The 25,815-nt window shown below is 49.2% G+C and overlaps 1 protein-coding gene across 1 annotated transcript; it reads left to right on the top strand.

The window, feature by feature from the left end:
• The first annotated feature begins 1,579 nt into the window (after window positions 1-1,579).
• On the top strand, window positions 1,580-21,028 carry NEFH (neurofilament heavy chain). The gene is made up of 4 exons (XM_083589986.1): window positions 1,580-2,606; window positions 13,414-13,613; window positions 17,129-17,253; window positions 18,406-21,028. Exons 1-4 carry the CDS (start codon window positions 1,721-1,723, stop codon window positions 20,063-20,065), a joined length of 2,871 nt encoding a protein of 956 aa, XP_083446112.1. The 5' UTR covers window positions 1,580-1,720; the 3' UTR covers window positions 20,066-21,028.
• The last annotated feature ends 4,787 nt before the right edge of the window (window positions 21,029-25,815 follow it).

The following is a 25,815-nucleotide window of genomic DNA, read 5'->3' as shown; positions in this document are numbered from 1 at the left end:
GATGTTGCGCCCGGTGTGGCCGGCCCCCCCTGCACCCCCACGCTACGCCACTGCCAAGGTCAACCAGTGAGCTTCATAGCCAAGTGGGGATTTGAACCCCAGTCTCCCAGGTCCTAGTCCAACACTCTTCTCCTGCCTTCACTTTAAAGAAGAACCACAGTCTCAGGTGTGGGAGACAAATGCAGCCTTCCAAGCCTCTAGTACAGTGGATGCTCAGGTTGCGAACGTGATCCATGTGGGAAGCACATTCGCAACCCGCAGTGTCCGCAACCCGCAGTGCTGCGTCTGCACACGCACGGGTTGCGATTCGGTGCTTCTGCGCATGCGCAAAGCGCGATTTAGTGCTTCAGTGCATGTGCAAGCGCCAAAACCTGTTCCAGTACTTCTTGGTTTGGCACGGTGCGCAACCTGAAATCACGCAACCCAAAGCATCTGTAACCCGAGGTATGACTGTATCTGGCCTTCGGGACTTTCCTCAGGCCACGCCCCTCGCTGACTCTGCTCCACCCCCCTTCCCTTGTGCTTCCGCTCCTCTGGGATGTGCCACTTCTGGCTTCCTTGGATGGAGAGAGACTCTGTTTGGTACAAACTTCTGAAATGTGCCTGGTTTAATTGTAGCCTACAAAACCGTCGCATCTGTTACTCCGCCCATTTTTGCCTCTTGCCACGCCCCCATTGATATGCAGCCCCTGAAGGTTGCTCATGGAGGAATTCGTGGGCGTGAGCCCCCGAGACCCTTTAAGTAAAATTAGCCACCACATACTTCCAGCGGAAGGAGCCCCAGAACCTCTTAACAATGAAATGTGGATGTAATTAATGGGTTCATTTGTTCTGATTACAGGTTATAAAATACAATGAATGCTGTAAAGGAAAAATTAGTATGATATAGTAGCTCGAATATTATATTAAACAGAAGATGGTTAATCCTATTTGTAATATATTGTACTTTAAAGAAATGTAATCTGAATCCTGAAATATTGTTTAATGAGCTAATTTATATTTATACTTTCAGCAATGTTACTTTTGTAACACAGTTTGGTATGGGAATTTTTTTTTTTAAGTGTCAGAATCTGGAAAAAGAAAAAGAAATCAATAAAACCATCACACACCTTGAGTTGGGGGAGGGGGAGACATGAGCCCCAGGACCTTTTCAATTACACTAGACCATCATATGCTGTACCTCAAGCTGGGGGCTCCCGAACCCCAGTCCCAGATCCTTTCAAACAATTAAACCATCACATATTTCAGGCCGGGAGGTGGAGGAAAGACGTGAGCTCCGGGACCTCTTAAACAATACCGCCCCACCCCCCGAAATAATATATCTCACGTTAGGGGCAAGACACATAATTTGAGCTCCGGGACATCTTTTCAAACGAGGAACGCTTCTCCATGTCTCAGGTTAGGAAGGCGGGCTACTACTTTGAGCCCCGGTACCTACTGAAAAGCTCTGCAGAGATTCCCTTTGGCAGGAGGGGGTGGGATGCGGGCACAGGTATATGTGTGAGAGAGGGGGGAGGGGGGAAGAAGCCGTTTCATCTCCTCGTCTACCACCCCGTCTCTTTCTCTCTCCCTCCCTCCTTCCCTGCTCGCAGAAGGGGCGGCCCCGGGATGCTCGGCGGCCGCCGGCGTGCGGTATATAAGAACCGCGGCGCTCCCTTCTGCCGCAGTGGCCTCTCTGGCGTGTCGCTCCGACGGCAGCGGCGCCCTCCCCGCCACCACCATGATGAGCTACGGCATGGACACGCTTTATAGCGGCCCCTCGTACCGCAAGGAGCCCGGCTTCGGCGGCGGGCGCTACTCGACGGCAGCCGCGCGCTCCGCAGGCGGCAGCGGCTCCTTGGCGTCGAGCGGTTTCCATTCGCAGTCGTGGTCGCGGGGCTCGGCGGTCTCCGTCTCCAGCTACCGGCGCCTGGGGGCGTCGTCGGCGTCCGGGGCGGCGGGGGTCTTGAGCCAGCTGGGCTCGTCGACTGAGAGCCTGGAGTCGTCGCTGAACGGCGACCTGCGCGGGCGCAACGAGAAGGAGGTGCTGCAGGCGCTCAACGACCGCTTCGCCGGCTACATCGACAAGGTGCGGGCGCTGGAGGAGCAGAACCGGCAGCTGGAGGCCGAGGCGGCGGCGCTGCGGCAGCAGCAGGCCGGGCGCTCAGCCATCGGGGAGCTGTACGAGCGCGAGATCCGCGACATGCGCGGCACGCTGGTGGTGCTGAGCGCCGAGAAGGGGCAGCTGCAGCTGGAGCAGGAGCACCTGGAAGAGGATCTGGCGCACCTCAAGCAGCGCCTGGACGACGAGAGCCGGCAGCGCGAGGAGGTGGAGGCGGCCATCCGGGCGCTGGGCAAGTTCGCCGACGACTCTCAGCTAGCCAAGGGCGAACTGGAGAAGAAGCTTCAGGCGCTGCGCGAGGAGAGCCTTTTCCTGCGCCGCAGCCACGACGACGAGGTGGCGGAGCTGCTGCTCCAGATCCAAGGCAGCAGCGCCCTCCAGGTGGCCGTCGAGGCTCGCGACGCCGCAGCCCGCTCCGACGTCACCTCTGCGCTCAAGGAGATCCGCGCCCAGCTGGAGGGACACACCGTCAAGAGCTCCATCCAGTCCGAAGAATGGTTCCGAGGTGAGACTATAGACGGGGCGGGCCATCCCGGAAAGGAGGAGGGGGCGTCAGGGAGCCCCCCGACGGTGGGATATGAGAGCTGCGCGCGGAGGGGGCAGCTTTGTCCAAAGGAGGGAGGGAGAGGTCACCCCACCCGCAACCCTTCCAAGGACATGGAGAGGGCCGTCGGGGAACCACTGGAGGGCCCCCAGTAGCTGGGCTGGGCGGGGGCGGCAGCTTTGTCCAAAGGAAGGAGGAGGCGGCCACTCGGGAACCGCCCCAGGAATAGGAAGGAATGAAGGGGACGCCGGGGAGCCACCGGAGAGCCGGCAGGGAAGTAGGGCTGCGGGGGGAGACGCCTTAGTCTAAAGGGGGTCGGTCGGAGAACCATCCTGCAGTTAGGAAGGAAGGAAGGCGTGCCGGAGAACCACCTCAGCGGCAGCAGAGGGAGAAAGTGCTGTCTCCTAGCAGCCGCTTCATCAAAGGAGCGGCGAGGAATGGAGGGGGTGTCCCCCTCGCTTCATAATCCAAGAGTGGACCCAGCCCCCCGCAACTATTTGGAAGTTTCAAAGCTGGGAGCGCGCCTACGTTGGGAAGGGTCAGCGGATGGGGGCTGGTGGGTTTCATTAAAGGTCCCCTTTCTCCCCCGACCCCAGATAGTAGGGCGCAAAGAACCAGATATGATTCATTCTTCTCCAGGACTATTATTTTTCTGGTTATTATTTTAATTAATGTACCGTCTCGTTATAGTCAAGCATAATAATATGTCATCATAACTGCAAATTAAATAAGTGGTCGTTGTTAGGCTTGAAAAGGAGCGCTTGCGAAATTATCTGTTGATTTTTCTTCTTTTTGGATAAAGAGCCATTTCATCTTGGATATATTCAAGGGCAGGCTGCGAAAACTCCCTGTGAATCTTCACACACAAACATACCGGGCGAAACCTCTCTTTCTCTCTCTTCTCTTCCCCCTCTCACATTCGCCTCCCTCCCCATCCCTGAAATCGCACTCCTACCCCAAGGCAAGAGGGGAACAAGTCGCCTGGAGCGGAGGGATTTCCAAATGTATTTTTTTCAGGGGGGGGGTTGTTCTTTGCGTGCCGGGGTGGGGAGCGGCATCCCTTGACTACCCATTACTCTGCAAAAATGGATACCTTGTCATGGAAGTCTCCACGCAAAGGAAGGCGTTGCAGTGGGGGCGTGTCCCTATCTCAGTGCCCCCCCCCCAGTACGTCTAAATAGCTTCAACTGGGAAACCTATGATAGCAACACTTACAGGTAAAGCGGAATTCCACCCCCCCCTCCCCAAGTGAGGCCGACGAACCATGTGGAATTGCTTGTGTAAGATAGGCCAATGCAGCGGACAAGATACTTCTGCGGGGGCGGTGGGGGGCGGGGATACTGGTCATCGCCCCACCCCAGCTGCTGAGTTGGGGGAAGATGTCCTGTCATGGAGGTCAGGCCCGCTAGCCTAGATAGAAAAAGATTAGGAAATGCGTTGGGAGGGGGAAGAAATGTTGGGGGAAGGAGGTGGATTGCCGATTAAAAGAGTTGGGAGGTGGATGAAAGACTCTCTTTCCAGAGTCTATAGCGAGGGAAGAAAGACTCCAAAAGGGGCGGGGGGCGGGGAGAGAATGCATTCAGGGGTTCAGGGGGTACTGGTGAACTTTGGGGATACCTGGACTGTGAGCGCGTTGCTCCATTGCACCAATACGAGGAGGGAGGGAGACTGATTCAGCACTGTGGACAGCGGTGGAAGGAAAGTAGAGTAGTACCTCGGGTTACATACGCTTCAGGTTACAGACTCCGCTAACCCAGAAATAGTACCTCGGGTTAAGAACTTTGCTTCAGGATGAGAACAAAAATCGTGCTCCGGCGGCGCGGCAGCACCAGGAGGCCCCATTAGCTAAAGTGGTGCTTCAGGTTAATAACAGTTTCAGGTTAAGAACGGACCTCGAGAACAAATTAAGTACTTAATGCGCGGTATCACTGTATTGCGCCGTCACTCTTGGGGGACAGAGGAGGGTGTCCTTTCATTCATTTGCTGGGGGTGCAGTTTCTACAGGGGAAAAAAGACGAATCTATGCCTCTCCTTGGTGCAAAAGACGGCTACATTTCCCGCCGCCCCCCCCCCGGGGGGAGAATTGAATCTGTCACCAGTCCTATCCGTACTGCGGAGGTACCTAAGGAAAAGGGGTCGATCCGCCTTGCTGCAGAGAGTGGGGAGAGAAAATGGTGGGGGTAACCATGTGTGGGACGAGGTTGGAGGGGGGGGAACGCGCGCTGTGTCTGGGCGCCGCTCCGCAGTCTCTGCTGAGTCAGTCCTCGCCTCCTGCAGTAACTTGAAGCCAAAGTCAGCTGCACGCGGGGAGGGGGGTTGTGGGGCGGAGGCGGCTGCCAGGCTGGCGCAGGGTGTCTGACTTCTCTTCTCACAGCCCCTCCCCTCCCCAGGGCCCCGATCCTCTCTCGCCGCCCCATTTCTCCTCCTCCTCCTCTGGCCATTTCCCAGTTCCCATGGGATCCACCCACACACCTACCTATTGAAGCGAGAGAGGCGCGCTGAAGTGGGGGCGGGGCGGGGGCGCCCCGGAAAGGCTGGTAACGTCGGGATCGGTTGCAGTTCGGGCGGTCCGTGCAAGCGATCGCGCCTCCCAAAATGAGTTAGGTGGCAGGGAACCTAAGCTGTTTTACACCGAGTCAGACCATTGGTCTGTCTGTGTAGCTCAGAGGCTGCCCCAAGAGATCCTGGATGGGGACATTCCTAGCCCTACCTGGAGACGCCGAGGATAGAACCTGGGACCTTCTGCATGCAAAGCAGGTGCTTAACCTTTTTGCTACTGCCTTTCCCCCCTAAACGGAGCCCTTTCGACTCCCAAGCACGGGCGGATTTCAGGGACTGCAGCAAAAGCAAGTTCTCAGAACCAGCCGGAAAGTTGGACAGCTCGAGTCACCGTCTCTACCACCTAGCCGCTCTTTCCCTCTCCACGCGCCCCTTTGGCCGTGCTAACCCGCATTCAGTGCCCCTGGGGGTGGAATGACGCTGTCCAGGGTCCTGATCCAGCAATGTTTTCCAGGACGCTTGCTTTATCATTATGACAGGCGCAGGCGCTGTCCGCGGTGCTGATCCTGCTTCTTCGTGCCGTTGTCGGCGGGGGTTCTGATCCTGCTGTTCGATTGATTGGTTGCATATATATATCCCACCGTTTCCCCCCAAGGAGCTCAAGGCACTGTACATGGTGCTCCCCCTCTTCATTTAATCCCTGCAACAACCCTGTGAGGTAGGTTAGGCTGAGAGGCAGTGACTGGCCCAAGGTCACCCACTAAATTCCATGGCTGAATGGCGATTTGAACCCTGGGTTCCCAGGTCCTAGTCTGCACCACTTTAGACCGTGCAGCAGGGGTTCAATTGCTCTGTTCCTCACGAAGACTGGCGCAGAGTGTTACTAGTGGAGAGAGTCTCCGATCACAATACCGCAATTTATTCCTGGGATTGGTGAGGCGAGTCACATATAACTTCTCCCTAAATTTACCTCCTCCTTCTTAGCACTGTAAGGGGAATCTGTGTTGTTGGAAGTTAGCGGGAGGGACATATTTTTACTTCCTACAGTTTGGGAAATCCCTGTTGTTGTTGCTGCAGTCCAGCTTTAACAGCTCTCTTGTCTTTCCTTAGCCATTCCTGTTTGGTAGCCACCAGCAATACTTTCATAAAGGCTGGCAGAAGCCTGGAGGGCAGCTGCAGGAATGTGAGCCAAATATCTAAGCTGGTTTTCCCACAGGCATCTGGGTGGCAGCTGTGAGAACAAGACAGTAGACTGGATGGGCCATTTGCCTGCTCCAACAGCCAAACTCTGTTTATGTTATTGTGGGGAAATGGAAAGCTCATGGTGGCACCAGGTTATTAATATTTATTAAATTAAATGTTTCACATAGCACTTTCATTGTGCAAAAAGCAGAATATCTCTTTCCCCTGGGGGTGCAAACTGCAACCCGCCCCGCCCCCCAGCTTCTAGAATTATCTGTCCCACAAGCCCTTTTAAAGTATGTTGCTTGACAGCTCTTCAGCATGCCTGCATTGTGAAAACGGCACAGGCTTAAGAGTGAGTGGGATGTGACCTAATGGCTCTATTATAGTCCTGTCAGGCAGGTTCCTGTACTGAGAGGCAGTGTCAGATGAGATTGTCAGGTTGGCCCTGCAAAAGCAGTTTGATCTGCCTAAAGAGAACCACCCACAGAAAGTACCGTAATTGAGATGCACAGCTGAAGGTCACTTAATGCAGACAGGTCAATTTTAACACACACACACCCTGCTCACAATACGAGGTGCTAAAAGGATGTTTCTTCTCCCCAATGCCCCATTGTATGGTCATTTGTAGAGGCTTTTTGAGTCCATTTTCACTACTGATTTTGGCTCCTGCCTTTGTTCTAGAATGAAACCATCCAGACATCATAACGTATTGCCACTTCCTTAATTTCCCAATGGAGTAGTTAGCGATGGTCACTAAGCGAAAATGTCACCACCCACATACAAGAGGCAGGTTATTGGCAAATGTGGGAGAGATATAAGGCTTGCAGGAATAAAAAAAGAGAAAGGAAAGGGGTCATGAAGTCCCCCAAATGCAGGTGGGGGGGAACTGTTTGATCACGTACAGCTAGAGTTTGTGAGGGGTGTTTTTATGGCTATGTTTGTTTAATCTATTCATCTTGCCTTTTTACAAAAAACATTGCAACCTTTTCAAACATTATTAAAAAAACACAGTAATAAGAACAAACCGGCTAAAGGCAATAATTAAAATACACCAGAACAGATTTAGAACCTGCAGTTAAGATTCTGACCATAGCCCAGTGATCAGCATCGTCTGCACCTTAGTTTTCAAAGGCGTGTCTGAATAAGAAGGTCTTAGGCTGTCAGCAGAAATATGACAAAGAGGAAGCCAGTCTAACCTCTCCTTGGGAAGAAATGCTACTGGATGGGAGCAGCCGCAGAAGGGGCTCTCTTGTGGATAACCACCTGCCGTGATTCAGATGCCGGTGGGATTGAAAGAAGTTCTAATTTGGCAGCACAACTGCAATAGTGACTGATGGTAAACTAATCCCCCTGCCCCCTGCCCCCGGCTTCCTGTCCTTGATCCCACAGTTGCTATGCTCTCCCCCAAAAGAGCGCTGTGGCAGAGGCCTTTCCCCAACAAGAATGGCTGCCTTCAGGCCCAGACATCACCAAGGCCAGCCTATCCAGCAAAGTGTGTGTCGAGGTTGTTGAGACCAGCTCTCCCTTTCTGAGAGGGGCACCTCCTATCTGGAGGTCTGGAGTGGGGTTGTGTGAGCTTTGGAGGTGTAGATCAGTGAGGGCAAGTGTCAGCTAATCTGTGTCTTCTAAGGCTGTTACTCTTCAGACACAGTACAGTCTCTCCACCAAGAAGGGGGAGATTTGAAGTCTCAAAAGACAATGTTGATTCTCTCTCTCTCTCTCTCTCTCTCTCTCTCTCTCACACACACACACACAGAGAGAGAGAGAGAGAGAGAGAGAGAGAGAGAGAGAGAATGAATCAACATTGTCTTTTGAGGCTCTTTGTGCTCCCTCTAATACTGAGTTCAGGTGGTTGAATGTCGACAGGATTTCAGCTCAAATTTGGCCAATGAGAAATATATAGCCATGCTTTGGTGAATCCTGAAGTCCGCAGTACAGTAGTACAAAATACTTGCAGAAAAATTAAATTAGAGGACTTCCTCCCCACCCCCCAAAAAACCCCAACAACCAGCAGCCAAAACCAGCAGCCCCAGGAACTACGGAATAATGAATGTCAATTGGTGATGGAACAGGCAGAAAACCAGGAAAGGGGGCAGGGGAGAAAATAACTGGTTTGCTTGAGCCTTTTAGAGTAGGGTAGGCTGGAAATCTGAAAAGGAGCACTCTTAACCAAGGGTGGGGAGACACTGCAAAATTTTGTTGTGGATCCCACGATGAAGAGCTCAGTTGTGTATGGAGATGGTCTGAACAAGCATCTCAAGCAGCAGCATGGGCCGTGCTCTGGGTCAGAGGGAGGTGGGGCAGGAGTTGATTCTGCCACTCTAGAAAGTAATCTCTGTAGATGGCTGGTCCTTCTCCTTGCTTGGAGAGACTGAGCACCACCACCTCCAAACCAGAATGTGTCCTCCTCAGCACCAACTGTTTAAATCATAATTCCTATGCAGTTCTTAAAAGACCAGGTGTTTTGCAATATTAGCGTTCATCTCCACACTAACCCTGCGAGGTAGGTCACCATATATATATATATATATATATATATATATATATATATATATAATTGGTTTTTGCACATGTTTTCCAAAATAACATCCCATCTTATACAATATAACAAACCTTTGGCTATCACAGCCTAGGACTTCTGTCAATCTCGCTTAATGGTTTTCTAACTTTCTTTCTGATTTTGCATTTTATTTTAATAGTTATTGCTATAAAATCCAAATCCTAAATAAACTCCTTCTTTTTTTTGCAATAATTCATATAGTTCTCCTTACAAAACTTCTTGCAACCCTACAAAGCACAGCCTTATTTTCAAGATGCAGGAAAATCTGTTAGTCTATGTTAGTTTCCATTCCTCAGGATCCGTTCATTTATGGCCATGAAGACATAGGTGTTTCCTTCTCCCTGCCCTTCATTTCTGATATCACTTAAAGCAAACAGCCTTTTTCTGACCTACCTCATCTATTTTTTGCTCTTCCTGCCCACTGCTTGCCCATATCATTTTTCTATGGTCCCCTAGCTGGAAATGATCCTGGGAAAAGTTTATTCTGTGGCGGCCATAGCACAGGAGGGAACAGTCCTAGCTCAGTTGCAGATCATCTGCTTTGCATGCACAAGGTCCCAGATTCAATCCCTGGCATCCCCAAGTGATTTCAGAAAAGACTCCTGTCTGAAGCCCTGGAGAGCTGCTGCCGGTCAGTGCATACAATACCGAAGTAGATGGACCAACAATTGGGCTCAGTATTAAGCACAGAGCCTAGGACTTGCCGATCAGAAGGTCGGCGGTTCGAATCCCCGCGACGGGGTGAGCTCCTGATGCTCGGTCCCAGCTCCTGCCAACCTAGCAGTTCGAAAGCACGTCAAAGTGCAAGTAGATAAATAGGTACCGCTCCAGCGGGAAGGTAAACGGTGTTTCCGTGTGCTGCTCTGGTTCGCCAGAAGTGGCTTAGTCATGCTGGCCACATGACCCAGAAGCTGTACACCGGCTCCCTCGGCTAATAAAGTGAGATGAGCGCCACAACCCCAGAATCTGTCACGACTGGATCTAATGGTCAGGGGTCCCTTTACCTTTACCTATGTTCCTCTATGTATTCAGAGGTTAACTGCCTTTGAATGCAGAGCTGCCCAGAGCTATCATGACATTTCCCAGCCACTGGTGTGTGTGTGTGTGTGGAGACATCCTGCATTTATCTCAATCCCTTTAAAAATATTATAGAGTGCCATATGTTAACTACACATTAGAGAGACAGTGTGGTTCAGTGGTTAAAGTGCCAGGCTTAGGACCTGGGAGGCCAGGGCTCAAATTCTCACCCAGCCATGAAGCTCACTGGGGGGACAGGACTTGGGGGACAGTCACTGCCTCTCAATTTATCCTGCCCACAGGGTTCTTGCCGGGATTAAATGAAGAGGGGGGGAATGCCATACACGCCACCTTGAGTTCCTTTGAGTGTAAAAAAGTGCAATAAAATAAATCAAATAAAATAAATACATATTTATGCACCATGGCAAATACAGCGTTCGTTTAGGCTCCATTCCATTTGCCACCTTTACTGCTGCTGATTCTTTCTGGAGAATCAGAAGTACAAACACATTAAGGTTTGTTTTTCAGGATGCTGCAGTCAGCAATATGCGAATGCTGCGCGAGCCCTTCTGAAAGAGACAAATGATGTATGAGCAGAGATCAGAAGAGCTCACAGCTATTTAACAATAGCATTCAACTGATTTGGGTTTTGTTTTTTAAGTTGCGTTTGTTCTTTTTCAATTTTAGCAGATCATTAATGAACCCAATTAAAAGGAAAAACCCTTCACCACCATCGCAGTGCGGGTGACTGGAAAGCAGAGAGCGAGAAAGGGCTCACATTCATTCTCTGCATCCATTTCCTGCATATGTGGCAAGGCAGTAACACGAAGTATTATCCCTCCACAGGATGCCACCTGAAAATCCAAATTCCCCTCCCGTTCCTCTTGCATCTGGGAGCTATGAAACCCCTGCTGAATCTAGTGGGTGATCAGGATCAAACCCTCCTTTATATCCAAGGCTGTATACCTTATAGCTTACGATGCTGGAAACAAGACACAGCAAGCCAGCAGCTTAAATAATATAAAACAGACAAGAAGTATAAAAATCAGTTTTGTGGTTTTTTTGTAGAGGGCATATTGAGGCAAGTCTATATACATTTGGGAGCAAGATTCATTCCACTTTTAAACCTGAACAGCCTTAAACGAGTGCAAAACCAGTATATTGTATTTTTTAAAAATCCGTTCAGAATGTTTTAATAATGCACAGTTCATTCCCCCCCCCGGAACTTGCCTAGTTCCGGATGGTGATGCTGAATCATGTTGCAGATCCCAGCAGAGGGGGCTGGGCTGCCCTTTCGTCTCAGGAAGCGAAGTGATGGAGGCTTGGAGGTTCCCATCAGGGGCTGGCCAAAGCGGCTGAATTGTCTTAAGCCTGTTATTATCCCTTCCTCCTCTCTTTCCCCCACATCTCCGCAGCTGTGTTTGCTAGGGCTGCTGGGATCTGTAGTCCAAAAGAGTTGGAGGGGGTTGGGGCAAGCGGGCCGGCATTGCAGTGATGGGCGTGGCCAGTGGCAAAAGTGGGCGGAGCAACAGGCTTCACTGCCGCCTGAGTACCGTAGGCTACATTTAAGCCATGCACAATTCAGAGCTGCATACGGGCATCTCTCTCTCTAGTCAGGGAAGTAGAAGGCACGATCACAAGAAAACATGTGGCCCATCTAATCCAGCATTCTCACAGTGGTCACCCAGATGCCCCAAAGGGAAGCCCAGAAGCAGGACCCCAGAACAAGAGCCTTCTCCCCTCCTGTGGTTTCCAGGAACTGGTGTTCAGTAGCACGACTGCCCTCCAACGAGTGCCATATAAGCTAAACAATCTATAGCTTAGGGCCCCACTCTCTTGGAGCCCCCCCCAAAAAATCAAAGGAAAAAAACCCGGATGTACATTTCCAAAATATAAGATAAAAAACAAATAAAATAAAACCTACATACAGCAACAGTGTTTTGTGTTGTGTAAGTAATGGGCCCCGCCTGCTAGCTTGCTCTCTAAAATATCACTGGTTTGCTCATTTTCTATATTCAGTGGTACCTCGGTTACATACGCTTCAGGTTACAGACTCCTCTAACCCAGAAATAGGACCTCGGGTTAAGAACTTTGCTTCAGGGTGAGAACAGAAATCGTGCTCTTGCAGTGCGGCAGCAGCGGGAGGCCCCATTAGCTAAAGTGGTGCTTCAGGTTAAGAACAGTTTCAGGTTAAGAACGGACCTCCGGAACGAATTAAGTACGTAACCAGAAGTACCACTGTATCTCTAATTTTCTCCTCCTCTTCCTCCCTGCTGAGATCTACAAGGAACAACATTGAGACTTAAGGAGGGAGAAGCTGGTACTTAACCCGAGGTACCACTGTATAGGGTGCCAACATTCTGCATGGACTGGTAGCATGGTAACATGTGCAAATGGCTTTCGATACCTATCAGGTCCATAAATTACCATATAGCATATATTCAACTCAACACAAAAAACAGTGACAATTTGTTGTTGACAAAGGACAGCTGGACATATAAAGGACGCCATTACCTTCAGCAGCTTAGGGCTTCATCAAACCTAAATCCAGCCCTGCTTCCAACCATGGAGGCAAAGTGCAGCCATCATGTCTAGCAGCCTCAATGAATAGCTTGGTCCTCAATGAATTAGTCCAGACCATGAATTCATCCAATCACATCTCAGAGGCACATTCCAGTCTGGCAAAATCACTAAGTAAAGGGATAGCAGAGAGCATGTCACAGAGGTCTGTCACATGGGAAGGGGCACAGCATGTGGAGAGTCCCAAAGGCCAAATCGAGAGCCGGGGGGGGGGGCGCATTTGGCGTCTGGGACTGGAGTTCACTCCTGTTTTAGACTGTTGTGGATGAAGTAGGAATGGCCTGTACTTGGCAATCTTTCCTTGACGATATATTTTGGCATGCTTTGCGACTGGATAGATGCTTTTTTTTTTTCTTTCCCCCCAATAATATTTATTGACTTTCATACAAACACATAACTTCAATAAAACAAAAATAAGAAAAACAACAATAAAAGAAAAGAGAAAGAAATAAAATATTACAAACCTCACAAATAATACCCAAGAATACCACCACATACACAAATACAATAAAACTTAATTAATTAATTTAACTTCCAACTTCATAAACATATTACTTGACTTCCTCTAATCTCTTCCATCTGAATTTCCTTGTAACTGAATGTAGCAGTTTCCAATATCATTATTCCAAAAAACAATATTCCGGTTATAATCAAATTTCCTAACTTTTCTTATCGTTCTGTTTCTCATTTATTTATTTAATCCAAATTTAATCCTAGGCCTAATTAGTTCTTTCAAGTAGTCACAAATCTTTAATATTACAATATTTATTCAAATAGTCTTTAAATTTCTTCCAGTCTTCTTGAGATTCCTCTTCTTTCTGGTCGTGGATTCTCCCAGTGAGATCAGCCAGCTCCATAAAGTCCATCATCTTCATCTGCCAATGACTGGATATATGCTTTTTCTCCTTTCCCTTCCCCATGTTACAGTGAGGCTGGACAAGCTGTCAGAAGCGGCCAAGGTGAATACTGATGCCATCCGTACAGCACAGGAGGAGATTTCTGAATACCGCCATCAGCTCCAGTCCAAAACCACCGAGCTCGAAGCTCTCAAGGGGACGAAGGAATCCCTGGAGAGGCAGAGGGCCGACATTGAAGACCGCCATCATGTTGATGTCCTCTCCTATCAGGTAATGTGTGGGCCAATGGCAGCTGCCTACTACAGACTCCCCCAACCAGGTGCCCTTCAAATATCAGGTCTCATCAGCCCCCCATGTGGGACAGCCAATGGGGAGGAAGGATGGGGCCATAGTCCAGTGATATCTGGGTTCAACACCTGGATTTAAATCCACCAGTCTTAGCTGTATAACCCAAGGGTAGCCCAGGATAAGCCAAGCTCTCTTAGGCTGAAAACAGACAAGAATGTTTAAGAAAAGAAGTGTTGAAGCTTCTCCCACTGCCAGCACTGAAGGAAGATCTAACTACCGCCCTTATCAACCTCTGTCTGTGGATTGAAGAAGGTGCCATCTTGTCTTTTGCCCAACGCAGAAAAATGGGTGATAGTCAATGGCAGTCCTCCTCAAAGCAGACCAGTTGGAGTTAATAGGCATGGGTAACTTTGGTTTGATAATTTCAATGGATCTACTCTGAGTAGGGCTTAGGTATAGTTTGTTAAGAACTCTTAGCACCCTTAGGAGTCCCCTGTTTCCCTCTCAGAACTAGTTTCCCAAGCAATTTAATAATGAATCCCTCTTCACTGGGAACTCTGGGAATTGTTGCTCTGAGAGTGGAATAGGGGTCTCTCCCAGCAACTCTCAGCACTCTTAACAAACAACACTTTCCAAGATTCTTTGGGGGAAGCCATGACTGTATAAAGTGGTAAAATACTGTGTCTAGATGAGACCTAAGGCATACAGCTATTAAAAACAAAAAACAGACCTTAGGTGGATCTACACACGGGGGGAAAAACACTATTAAAAAGGTAGAAATGAAATCATTATAAAAGAAGAAGAAAACACTGTAAAAATCACATAGAATTTTTTATTTTTATTTTTGCTCTCCTGCGCCATCCCGTGTTGCATGTTTATAACGCATTCAAAACGTTGGTTGGTTTTTTTTACTAATGTAGCTGAGTCCCTTGTCTGGTTGGCTTGAAGACAACCTCCCTCCCTTATACACACATGCAGATAAGCACCAAACAAAAAATGTTCCACAAAGCAACATTATTATTACAGTGGTACCTCGGGTTACGTACTTAATTTGTTCCAGAGGCCCGTTCTTAACCTGAAACTGTTCTTAACCTGAGGGGTTACCACTTTAGCTAATGGGGCCTCCTGATGCTGCCACACCACCGTGGTGCGATTTCTGTTCTCATCCTGAGGTAAAGTTCTTAACCCGAGGTACTACGTACTTCCAGGTTAGTGGAGTCTGTAACCCGAAGTGTTTGTAACCTGAGATGTTTGTAACCCGAGGTACCACTGTAGTAGTGTTTTGTTGATGTTCCTAACCAAAATGTTTAGGGCTATGCGTCCCCCCAGGAAAAAAGCACTGGTTATCGTTATTGTTGTATTACAATTGGAGTGTGTGCCTTTTCGACTAAGCTCTAATTGGTGTGTCTCAGGCCCCTGCCAGTGGCAGTTAATGCCCATTGGGGCTGCTTGGGCAGAAGGCAGGGAGCCCAACACTAGGGGGCGCCAGAGCTGATGGCAGGCAGAGCCAACTAATTCTTTGTTTTGTCTCTGTCCTCCTCCCTGCCAAGTTCTACAAGGGGCAACAATGAGATGAAAGAGGAGGAAGCTGGCAGCCGGGGTCACTTCCCTGGACTCGTAAGTAAGAAGGAAAGCCAGTGGTGGCCTGGCTGAGAGCAGGCAGAGGTTGGTGGCACCTCTGACCAGCCTCTGATGCCTTCCAGGAACTAGCAAAGTAGATCTCAGAAGCCTGAAATCTGCCTGCATTTGATCTAGCCAAAACCCAAGCACTTTCAAGCCCCATTCAGTTCAATGGGAGGGCTAAGCATGCACCGAAACCAGTGCAGTCCCGCTTGAACTGCATCCAGGTCAAAGATGTTGAAGTCGTAAGGGGGAGAAAGAGATTTCACTCTTAAATATTCTTTCTGGGTGTGTGTGTTTATTTAATTATTTAAAGGTAGTTTTAAGCCACCCTTCACCACAAAAGTAATCCCAGCGCAGTAAAAGGATTGAAACCACAAATACCAATTACAAATAATAGAAAACCAAGGGCAGATAAAACAAACAAGCAAACTGCTGCAGAAGCACTAACAGCAACATGTCAAGCATAAATATCCTGTGGCAGCCTGTAGTACTGAAAACTCATTAAGGGTGGGCACCTGCCGCTTTTTGGGAGTGTGGTGTAGTGGTTAGAGTGTTGGACTAGGACCTGGGAGACCAGGGTTCATGAGGAAACTGACTGGGTGTCCTTGGGCCAGTGGCTGCTTCTGAGCCTAGCCTACCTCTCAGGGTCGTCGTGGGGGATTAAATGGGGGACAGGGGTGAACCAGAAACACCACCTTGAGCTCCTTGGGGGGGGGAAGGTGGCATTTAATCACAGTCAATGAACAAAACAAATAATAGGATGGAACAGCAGCACAGAGCCTCAGATCTCAACTCTGGCAGGGGGGGGAAATCCCCGAGGATTTGCTGCCAGCCAAGAGGACCATTGCAGTCCCAGACGTGCGCTTGATAATAGACACACTAGATTAAACACCTCTGATGTTTCGGTACAGCTGTCCTGTGCCAGTATTAAACCCTGCTTACTATCGTGTCTGGGGCGCGGGTGGCGCTGTGGGTTAAACCACAGAGCCTAGGGCTTGCTGATCAGAAGGTCGGCGGTTCGAATCCCCGTGATGGGGTGAGCGCCTGTTGCTCGGTCCCTGCCCCTGCCAAACTAGCAGTTCAAAAGCACGTCAAAATGCAAGTAGATAAATAGGTACCACTCCGGCGGGAAGGTAAACGGCGTTTCCGTGCACTGCTCTGGTTTGCCAGAAGTGGCTTAGTCATGCTGGCCACATGACCCGGAAGCTGTACGCCGGCTCCCTCAGCCAATAAAGCGAGATGAGCGCCGTAACCCCAGAGGTGGCCACGACTGGACCTAATGGTCAGGGGTCCCTTTACCTTCACCTTTACTATTGTGTCACATCTCGCTTGTGGCCCTCTCAGCCTGACCAACCTCACAGGACTGTTGTGAGTAGGGAGAAGAGCCATATGTACATCTCCTTCCGTTCCTGGGATGCAAATGCAATAAATCCAAACAAAAATAACAATAAGTAAATGGGCTCAGCATTTTTTTTTTAAATAACGATCATTTCCCACATTCTCATCAAATCTTTATATGTCTTTTCCCAGGCCTTTTAAATAATTTTACATTGCCACTACATATGGTAGCCTCTTCTACTTTTTGCCCTCCTTTCCTGTTTCTTCTCTATCTCAGTCAAAGGCTTTGACTGTGAAAGAGTGAAACAACTTCATGCTGATTGGGCAGATCTAGGATGCCGGTGGCTACAAAAATAGCAATAGGTCTTCGATTCCTCCATGACCCTGGACCTGACCAGTACCCCACACTGGTCACTGTGGCCCTTCGGCATCAGTCACCTCACACTCTGCCTAGTGCTAGGGCCAGCTTTGACCCTGCCATTCACTCATTGGCCCCCTGAAGATGATCCACACTCTACTCTGCCTCTCTTTCATAGGAGAGCATCGCCCAGCTGGACAATGAGCTGAGGAATACCAAGTGGGAGATGGCCGCCCAGCTGAGGGAATACCAAGACTTGCTGAATGTCAAGATGGCTCTGGATATAGAGATTGCAGCTTACAGGTAAGTGTCTCTTCATATCCCTACTCTGACAGGCTCACAGGCGTAAGCCCTTCCTCCTCCAGACACGGCATCATTTCCTTTCATGCTGTCAAGAACAGGCGCATCCCTGTGCATGCCCAGCCTTGTTTTCTTCACCTCGGTCCTTCAATTCCACTCCTCCACAACCCATTCTTTCCTTGGGTTTATTTATTTATTAAAATATATATATTTCATTTTAAAATGTATACCCTGCTTTTCACCATTTAGCATACAAGGATTTTTTTTTTAATGTACAAGATTTAAAGCAAATGAAATCTCCAACATGTAAAAACTTCAGAAATTTATAAAGTCTCAGAAATTTAAACAAAGAACACCTGAAATATTTTAAAACATTGGAGGAACACTCGGGACACAAAAGCCTCCTGGAATAAAATGGTTTTAATCAGGCACTTGAAACTCAGCAGGGAGATTTCCTATGCCTGACTTCTAGTGGGAGGGAGTTCCACAGAGTTGGGCCCACACAACTGAAGGTGCAGCTTTGTGTTGAGATGAGTCGTGCTTCTGGTCCCTGGGAGATCATTAACATTGCTTCCCTGGGTGAGTTTTTAATTAAAACTGTGGAGTGTCTATTTAGACATAGATCTAGCCATTATTTTCCAGGCACTTTCCTGGCAATGAGGCCAAGGGAATAAACATTATGCACCAGCCAAAGTAAAACAAATAGATACTGGCCAACTTCACACCATACATTCAAAGCTCTATGGTACCACTTTAAACATGGCTTCCCCCAAAGGATTCTGGGAGCAGTAGTTCAGTAAGGCTGCTGAGATTTGTTAGGAGACCCTTATTTCCCTTCCCAGAGCTACAATTCTCAGAGTGGTTTAACAATCAATCCCTCTTGCCAGGGAACTCTGGGAACTGTAGCTCTGGGAGGGGAATATAGGGATCTCCAAACAACTCTCAGCACCCTTACTGAACTACTGCTCCCAGAATCCTTTGGGGGAAGCCATGACTATTTAAAGTGATATCATAGAGCTATAAATGTACGGTGTGGATGTGGCCATTGCTGTATGCCCTCCTGGTTTTCTGCATGGCGATTGGTAGTCGCAGCCAATTGGTTTAGCAGACTCTGACTTCTTTTGATTTCTCCCACCCACCTTTTTTTGGAAACAGGAAGCTCCTGGAAGGCGAGGAATGCCGCATGGGAGCTGGGCTGGGCCTCTTTCCTTTCCCTGAATCCGTCCCCAAAGGCCCCAGCATTTCCACCCACATCAAGTTCAAGAGTGAGGAGAAGATCAAAGTGGTGGAGAAGTCTGAGAAGGAGACGGTGATTGTGGAGGAGCAGACTGAGGAAGTTCAAGTGACTGAAGAAGTCACGGAGGAAGAGGGAGGTGAGAAAAAGGAAGAGGAGGAGGAGGGAGAGGAAGAGGGAGAGGGAGAAGAGGAAGGAGAGGAGGGAGGAGAGGAAGAAGGAGATGCAAAAGAGGAAGAGGAACAGGGAGAATCTGAAGGAGGAGAGGGTGGTGAAGAAGAAGAAGAAGAAGAGGGAGAGGCAAAAGAGAAGGAATCTCCATCAGCAGAAGAAGCTCCAGAAAAAGCACCAACGCCTCCAGAAAAAGAGGTCAAATCTCCAGACAAGATTCAGTTGCCAGTGAAGGATGATGCCAAATCTCCAGGTCCTAAGTCTCCAGCTCCCAAATCTCCAGCTCCCAAATCTCCAGCTCCCAAGTCTCCAGCTCCCAAGTCTCCAGCTCCCAAGTCTCCAGCTCCCAAGTCTCCGGCGGTTGCCTCCCCGACGCAAGAGGAATCCAAATCCCCGGCCAGAGCGAAGTCTCCAACAAAGGAAGAGGCCAAGGCTCAGGCAACAAAATCTCCCGAAAAGCCCGCATCCCCTACCAAAGAAGACTCCAAGTCTCCAGCAAAAGCGCCATCTCCCACCAAGGAGGAGAGCAAGTCTCCAGATAAGGTCAAGTCTCCGGCAAAATCTCCGGCAGCAAAATCTCCGGAGAAAGGGGCCACCCCGACAAAGGAGGAGTCCAAATCTCCAGGGAAGGTCAAATCCCCCACAAAGGAGGAGGTGAAGTCCCCAGAGAAAGCCAAGACCCCGCCAAAGGCCAAGTCACCTGAGAAGGAGAAGCCCCCACCAAAGGAACCAGCCAAGCCACCTGCGAAGGAGGCCAAGGCCCCTGCAAAAGAGGAGGAGAAAGCCCAGGTGATGCCAAAAGCAGAGGAGAAGAAAGAGAACAAGAAAGAAGAGGAGCCCAAGAAGGAGAGCCCGGCCAAGGATGTGCCAAAACAAGAAGCCAAGGTGGAGGAGAAGAAGGGGAAGGAGGAAGACCAGAAGAAAGCCACCAAGCCAGAGAAGGAGGAGAAGGCACCTTCCAAGGCAGAGGATAAAGTGAAGGAAAAGGAGCCCACCAAAGCGGCAGTGAAGGCCAAGCCAGAGGCAGAGAAGGAAGCGGAGAAAGCCAGCAAGAAGGAGCCCGAGCCAAAGGCGCCGGCCAAAGAAGCGAAGGCCAAGGAGCCGAGCAAGCCGGCCGAGAAGGAGCCTGAGAAACCCAAGGTAGAAGAGAAGAAAGAGGAACCCAAGAAGGAGAAAGCAGAGCCCAAGAAGGAGCCGGAGGAGAAGCCCAAAGCCGAAGCCAAGCCCAAAGAACCAGCCAAGGCGGAGGTCAAGGAGACCCCCAAGGCCGAGCCGGCAAAGGAGCCAGCCAAAGCCACCAAGCCCAAGGCTGAGAAAGTAGAGAAGTCGTCCAGCACAGACCCCAAAGACAGCAAAGCCGCAGAGAAGGCGTCCGCGGCAGAGGAGAAAGCGAAGAAGAGCGAGAAGTGAGAGGGAGGAAGCTGGAGGCACCGGCGGATGTCGGAGGAGCTGTTCAAGGGCCCTCGCTGCCTCAGGACGGGCTCCAATTTTTGCCCTTTTGAAGGCTGGACCTTTTCTGCTTAGGCGAGTGGTGACTCTCGCTCACCTGCCGAGGCATGGAGCTCATGTTAGCAATATGTTTATGTGAAAGAAAAATAAACAAGACACCCCAAATAAGCAATGAACCGAGCCGCCGCCACCCCCCGAAAAAGGTGGTTCAATAATGTTATGATAGCTTCCGTAGCAGAATGTGATATACGCAGAATGCCACATTTAAACACTTGAATTTATTTAAGGAACGGGGAGAGGGAGGAGGGGAGGGGAATATCCAGAGCAAAACTTGACTGCCCTTTTCAAATAAGTGCATTTATTTCCAAGTATGGGCAATGATGGGTCGAATGCAATAAATGAATGTATGCCGTTAGAGCTGGGATTTATGCTTTGGGAGATGTATAGTAGGCTAGAGAATTCCAAAACGATCTAGAAAAAAATGCCTTGTCTTCATTTTCACACTGTCGAGAGCTTCATCCGTAGCTGGTCTCAGGAGGAAGGTCATTCAGGGCGCGTTTTATACCGGAAACCTAAACGGGTTTCAAAACGGGTTCCATTGCTTCGGTTCCTCGCTTCCATTCTTAAGGGACCCTGGGAAATACAAGTTTACTATGGATACCGAAAAGGGATTTCTCAGCAGAATCCCTTTGCAGGGGAACAGCAGTTCCCGATGTTTTCTGGGAGGGAGCCAGGCCAGTCAAAACTGGTTGAAAACCTGGCTTAGGTTTGACGTATAGATGTGCCCTCTGTCGTTAAAAAACAAAAAAACCATGCACACACATGCACACACTCACCCACTGGAAAAAAGAAGTGCACTACAGCAAGTCAAACGTTCACTTCCAGTTGCTTCTGTGCAATAAAAGCAAACGAAAATGCTTACAAGAGCTGACTCTCTCCTCTATGTTGTGGTGTCCTTACTGGGGTGTCAAGAGGGAAGGTTTGGCAGGTGGAGCTCAGTGGTGAACGATGTGCTTTGCATGCAGAAGGTCCCCGGTTCAGTCCCCTAGCATCACCACAAAAAGGGATCAGGAAGTAATGGCAAAAATCCTGGGGAGTCATTGCTGGAGTGAAATCCTGGGCTCAATGAGCAAATACTATTATTATTATTATTATTATTATTATTATTATTATTATTATTATTTGTGGTACACTGGTTTGACATCGTCTGATAGGAAGTGCCTACAGAGGGTGGTGAATACAGCACAATATATTATGGGCTGTCCCGTGAATCCACTCGATGAAATAGCAGAAGAATGTTGCCTCAGGAGAGTGAGGGAAATTCTCAGGGATTATTCACACCCTGGCCGGCTCCTGCCCTCAGGCAGAAGATATAGAAGCATGATTAGTCTCACCAACAGGGTAAAGAACAGCTTCTATCCATGGGCTGTTAGGCGGCTGAATGAAATATAACAACAGGGCAACTGACTTTTGGGTTTGGTGGGTGTGCGTCAGTAAACAAGGGGAATGAAGACTAAGAGAGCTGAGTGGGGGGTGCTCGTGGAATCTCACTGTATACAAGTTGTACAAGTGACAATAAAGTATTTCAAATTTCAATAATAATAATAATAATAATTTATTATTTATACCCCGCCCATCTGGCTGGGTTTCCCCAACCACTCTTGGTAGCTCCCAACAGAACACTAAAAACAGAATAAAACTTCAAACATAAAAACTTCCCTAAACAGGGCTGACTTCAGATGTCTTTTAAACGTCAGATAGTTGTTTATTTCCTTGACACCTGATGGGAGGGCGTTCCACAGGGCAGGCGCCACTACCGAGAAGGCCCTCTGCCTGGTTCCCTGTAACCTTGCTTCTCACAGTGAGGGAACCACCAGAAGGCCCTCGGAGCTGGACCTCAGTGTCCGGGCTGAACGATGGGGGTGGAGACGCTCCTTCAGGTATACAGGACCGAATGCTCTGACCTCAGCTTCCTTTGCTCCTTTAACTAGGCTGTTAGAAACCCTAAGTATTAGGGACTGAGATGCACTTGCCTAGGCAGCTCATCCCAGTCTAAGGCTTCCAGCATGGGTTGGGTCGCAACTCAGAGCAACTGGCTTGCATGCAGAAGGTCCCAAGGCAGCTGCTGCCAGTTGGATTGAGCTAGAAGGACCAGATGCTGTATAAAGCCGCTTCCTGTGTTCCTGCGTCTTAAGGGAAGGCCCGAAATTCAATGGCAGAGCATCTGCTTTTCATGCAGAAGGCTATTGGCCACAACCCTGTCCTGCAGTGCTGAATTCTATGTGCTAAAAAATACATTTATTCTCAACCAGCAATGTAGAACACCTGTGCATGCAGAAGGTCCCAGGTTCATTCCCCAGCATCTCCTGGCAGGACAGAGAATGCCCCCTGCCTGAAACCCTGAAGAGCTGCTGCCGGTCAGAGTAGACAAAACTGAGCTGGGTGGACCAGCGGTCTGCAAAAGGCAGCTTCCTCTGTATCCCTTGGCGTTAACACACTGTCTATCGGCTTCCTGCCTAACGTGACCTGGTTTCCAAGCTTACTCATGTAATATATATGAGCATCCTACTGTCCTCATAAGTAGCCTGTACTACTTAAAACCAATGGATCCACTGCCCTTCTTAATGGATCTTCTTTTCCGCCTTTGGTTTGGCCCCAGCTGTGCTTCTGCTACAAGTCCAGCCTATACCCAAGTGGCTTGCCCATTTTGCAGCAGTATTTTTGATTTGGCACTGCAACCCACACCCTTCTTTTGCACCTGGCTCAGGGCTGTCCTAGATCCTACAAGCATGCAAGCTGCCTGCCTTCACTCTAAGACGCCTCACCGATTGAGTAATTGTCCTGATCTGCAGCTTGCAGAGTTATATGACACCTGCAGACAATCAAGCGTTTGTTCCTATTTGTCTGCAGGGACGTGACGTCGAGCACAAACTTCCCAGTGCATATTCCCGTCAACTTTCTATGCTGCGAAAAGTCCGGCTTCTTTGGAAGGGGAGGGAGAGATCTTGTTGCACAAGAGCATCAAGCCCACTTAATTGCTTAAATATACTCAGAGTCAAGAGTGGATTTCATGCTCTTTATTCAGCCCATAGTGGTGAGGAGGAATGGAAGTTCCCCCAGAATGTCTGCTTTATATACATTATTTAAACAATGGGCCCCACATGATTGGCTAATTGCGGGATTCTCCTGTAGGCCAATCAGGTTGCGGATTCACTTCCACCTGGAGCTGGATTGGGTGGCTCCTGTGGACCAATCAGACTGCTGCATTCTGGATCCTATTGTTCTAGGACCAATCAGACTGCTGCATTCTTGATCCTATTCAACTCAGTACATAACAATTGCGTACTGTGAATTTGCTGGTATGTGATTAAATCCCATTCACAAAACAGCAAAGCCCTGGAATCAGCTTTTGTTTGTTTCATTCTCCTCCCAGCCCCAAATACAGGGATAATCACACATGGGGTGGGGTGTGTATGTTACACTGATCCTTCGTGTACTTGAATCAGCTTTGCTGGGGGGTTCCAAAAGCAGTTATGAGATGCATCTCAGATTGCAGAATTCAAGCTGTATTTACCAGTGCAGTAATAAAAGCCAGACAAGTGTCTACATGGAGGAGCGAGATTTGCACAGGTCTTTGTCCAGTTGCCTGCTGCCCCTTTGGCTCTGCATGCTGATAGACCTCTTTCCACCCATACATTAGGCTTCTTGGATTTCTGTATTGCTTCCCAACTACAAAAAGTTGGGAAGTGAATTACAATGAGTGAATTACAAAGTGAATTACAATGAGTGAATTACAAAAGAAGTGAATCACAATGAGAATGAAGCACAGCAATAGCTATATATAAACATATTAAAAACACAGGACAAAGAACATCGAATTATTATTGGTGCCGCACTGGGAAACCAAAACGTCTTTGCCTGGCATCCAAACAATGACAAATTTGGGGCCAGGTGGGCCTCCCTGGGAAGAGCATTCTAAGGACGGAGAGCCACTATGAAAAAGGCCCCGTTCTCTTGTCGCCATCCTCCAGACCCCCCTTGGTGGTGGTTCTCTGAGAAGAAGCTCAGGTGAAAATTTCAGTGTCCAGAAAGGTTCATTTTAGGGGTAGGGCCCCTGGGCTTTAATTGTCAAAACCAGCATTTTGAAATGGGTTGGAAACAAATTGGCAGCCAGTATGGATACAGATAAATATGCCGGCCCAAGACATTTGCCATCCGAAGCGAAGGCCAAGGTGGTGTCCCTATTCCACCTACAGAGGATGATCAGATGAATCCCATTGCAATAGGACAGTGTCCTCCTGAAGTCAGCAGGATAAGTTATTGGGTGCAGAGCAGGCCACTCAGCCCGCACAGCACCTGCCGCCTTAGGCACCTGCCTCATTTTGCCTAATGGTAGAGCCAGCCCTCAGCCCTAGGGGCGCAGGTGGCGCTGTGGATTAAACCACAGAGCCTAGGACTTGCCGATCAGAAGGTTGGCGGTTCGAATCCCCGCAATGGGGAGAGCTCCTGTTGCTCGGTCCCTGCTCCTGCCAACCTAGCAGTTCGAAAGCACGTCAAAGTGCAAGTAGATAAATGGGTACCACTCTGGCGGGAAGGTAAACGGTGTTTCCGTGCGCTGCTCTGGTTCGCCAGAAGCGGCTTAGTCATGCCGGCCACATAACCCGGAAGCTGTACGCCGGCTCCCTCGGCCAGTAAAGCGAGATGAGCGCTGCAACCCGAGTCATCCATGACTGGACCTAATGGTCAGGGGTCCCTTTACCTTTACCTAGAGCCAGCCCGGCTCACCGAGTCTTCCAGGCAGGTCTTCTTGCTTGCAGAATGTGGGTTTCTGAAGCAGAGAGATCCAGACTCATCCCAGCAGACAGAGAACTGGGCCTGGCTGAGGCTGATGGAAATGTAGTTCAAAGCTTCTGGTGGACACCAGAGTTTTGAGCGGCTGTTCCAGATTCAATCTATTCCTGTGTACACCACTTCACAGCTGCTTGAATTCTCAGTCTCGAATGATAGGAGCTGTATTTTGTGGGCACCACTATGAAGAAGAGTTTGGATTTGATATCCCACTTTATCACTACCCGAAGGAATCTCAAAGCGGCTAACATTCTCCTTTCCCTTCCTCCCCCACAACAAACACTCTGTGAGCTGAGTGGGGCTGAGAGACTTCAGAGAAGTGTGACTGGCCCAAGGTCACCCAGCAGATGCATGTGGAGGAGCGGGGAATCGAACCCAGTTCACCAGATTACGATACTACCGCTCTTAACCACTACACCACACTGACTCTCACCACATTGCTTACCCCTGCTTTAGTGGAAGGATTTCCCTTCCCTTTATTCCTGGAGAAAAAGAGCTCAGTTGCTCTAGATGGAAGACCCATTCCAAGGTGAAAAAGACTATGGCACTTTTGTGACGAAATCCCAGCAGGGGAAAAAAAAGAGAAAATATCTGCACAGTTGCTTTACATTAATTAGCGAGAGCCAATTCAAAACAATTCTTGGCGGCGGCAGGAATTGGAAAGGCGTCTGAAGACCAAACATCAGAAAGGAAAGCTAATTGGATATACATAGGAGTCATCAGGAGAGAGAGATGCAAAGCGTTCTCCTTGTTCCCAAGTGCCCTCTGCCAATGTCATTTCATAACACGACGTCTCACTGAGTGGCTCTGGTGGTTTGCATGCAGAAGGGCCCCTGGTCCAAGCCTCCAGCTAAAAGGATCAG

The sequence above is a fragment of the Podarcis filfolensis genome, assembly GCF_964270895.1.
Source record: "Podarcis filfolensis genome assembly, chromosome: 16".
Classification (NCBI taxonomy): domain Eukaryota; kingdom Metazoa; phylum Chordata; class Lepidosauria; order Squamata; family Lacertidae; genus Podarcis; species Podarcis filfolensis.
The sequence above is the reverse complement of the archived record's forward strand: the minus strand, read 5'-3'. Positions and strand labels throughout refer to the sequence as shown.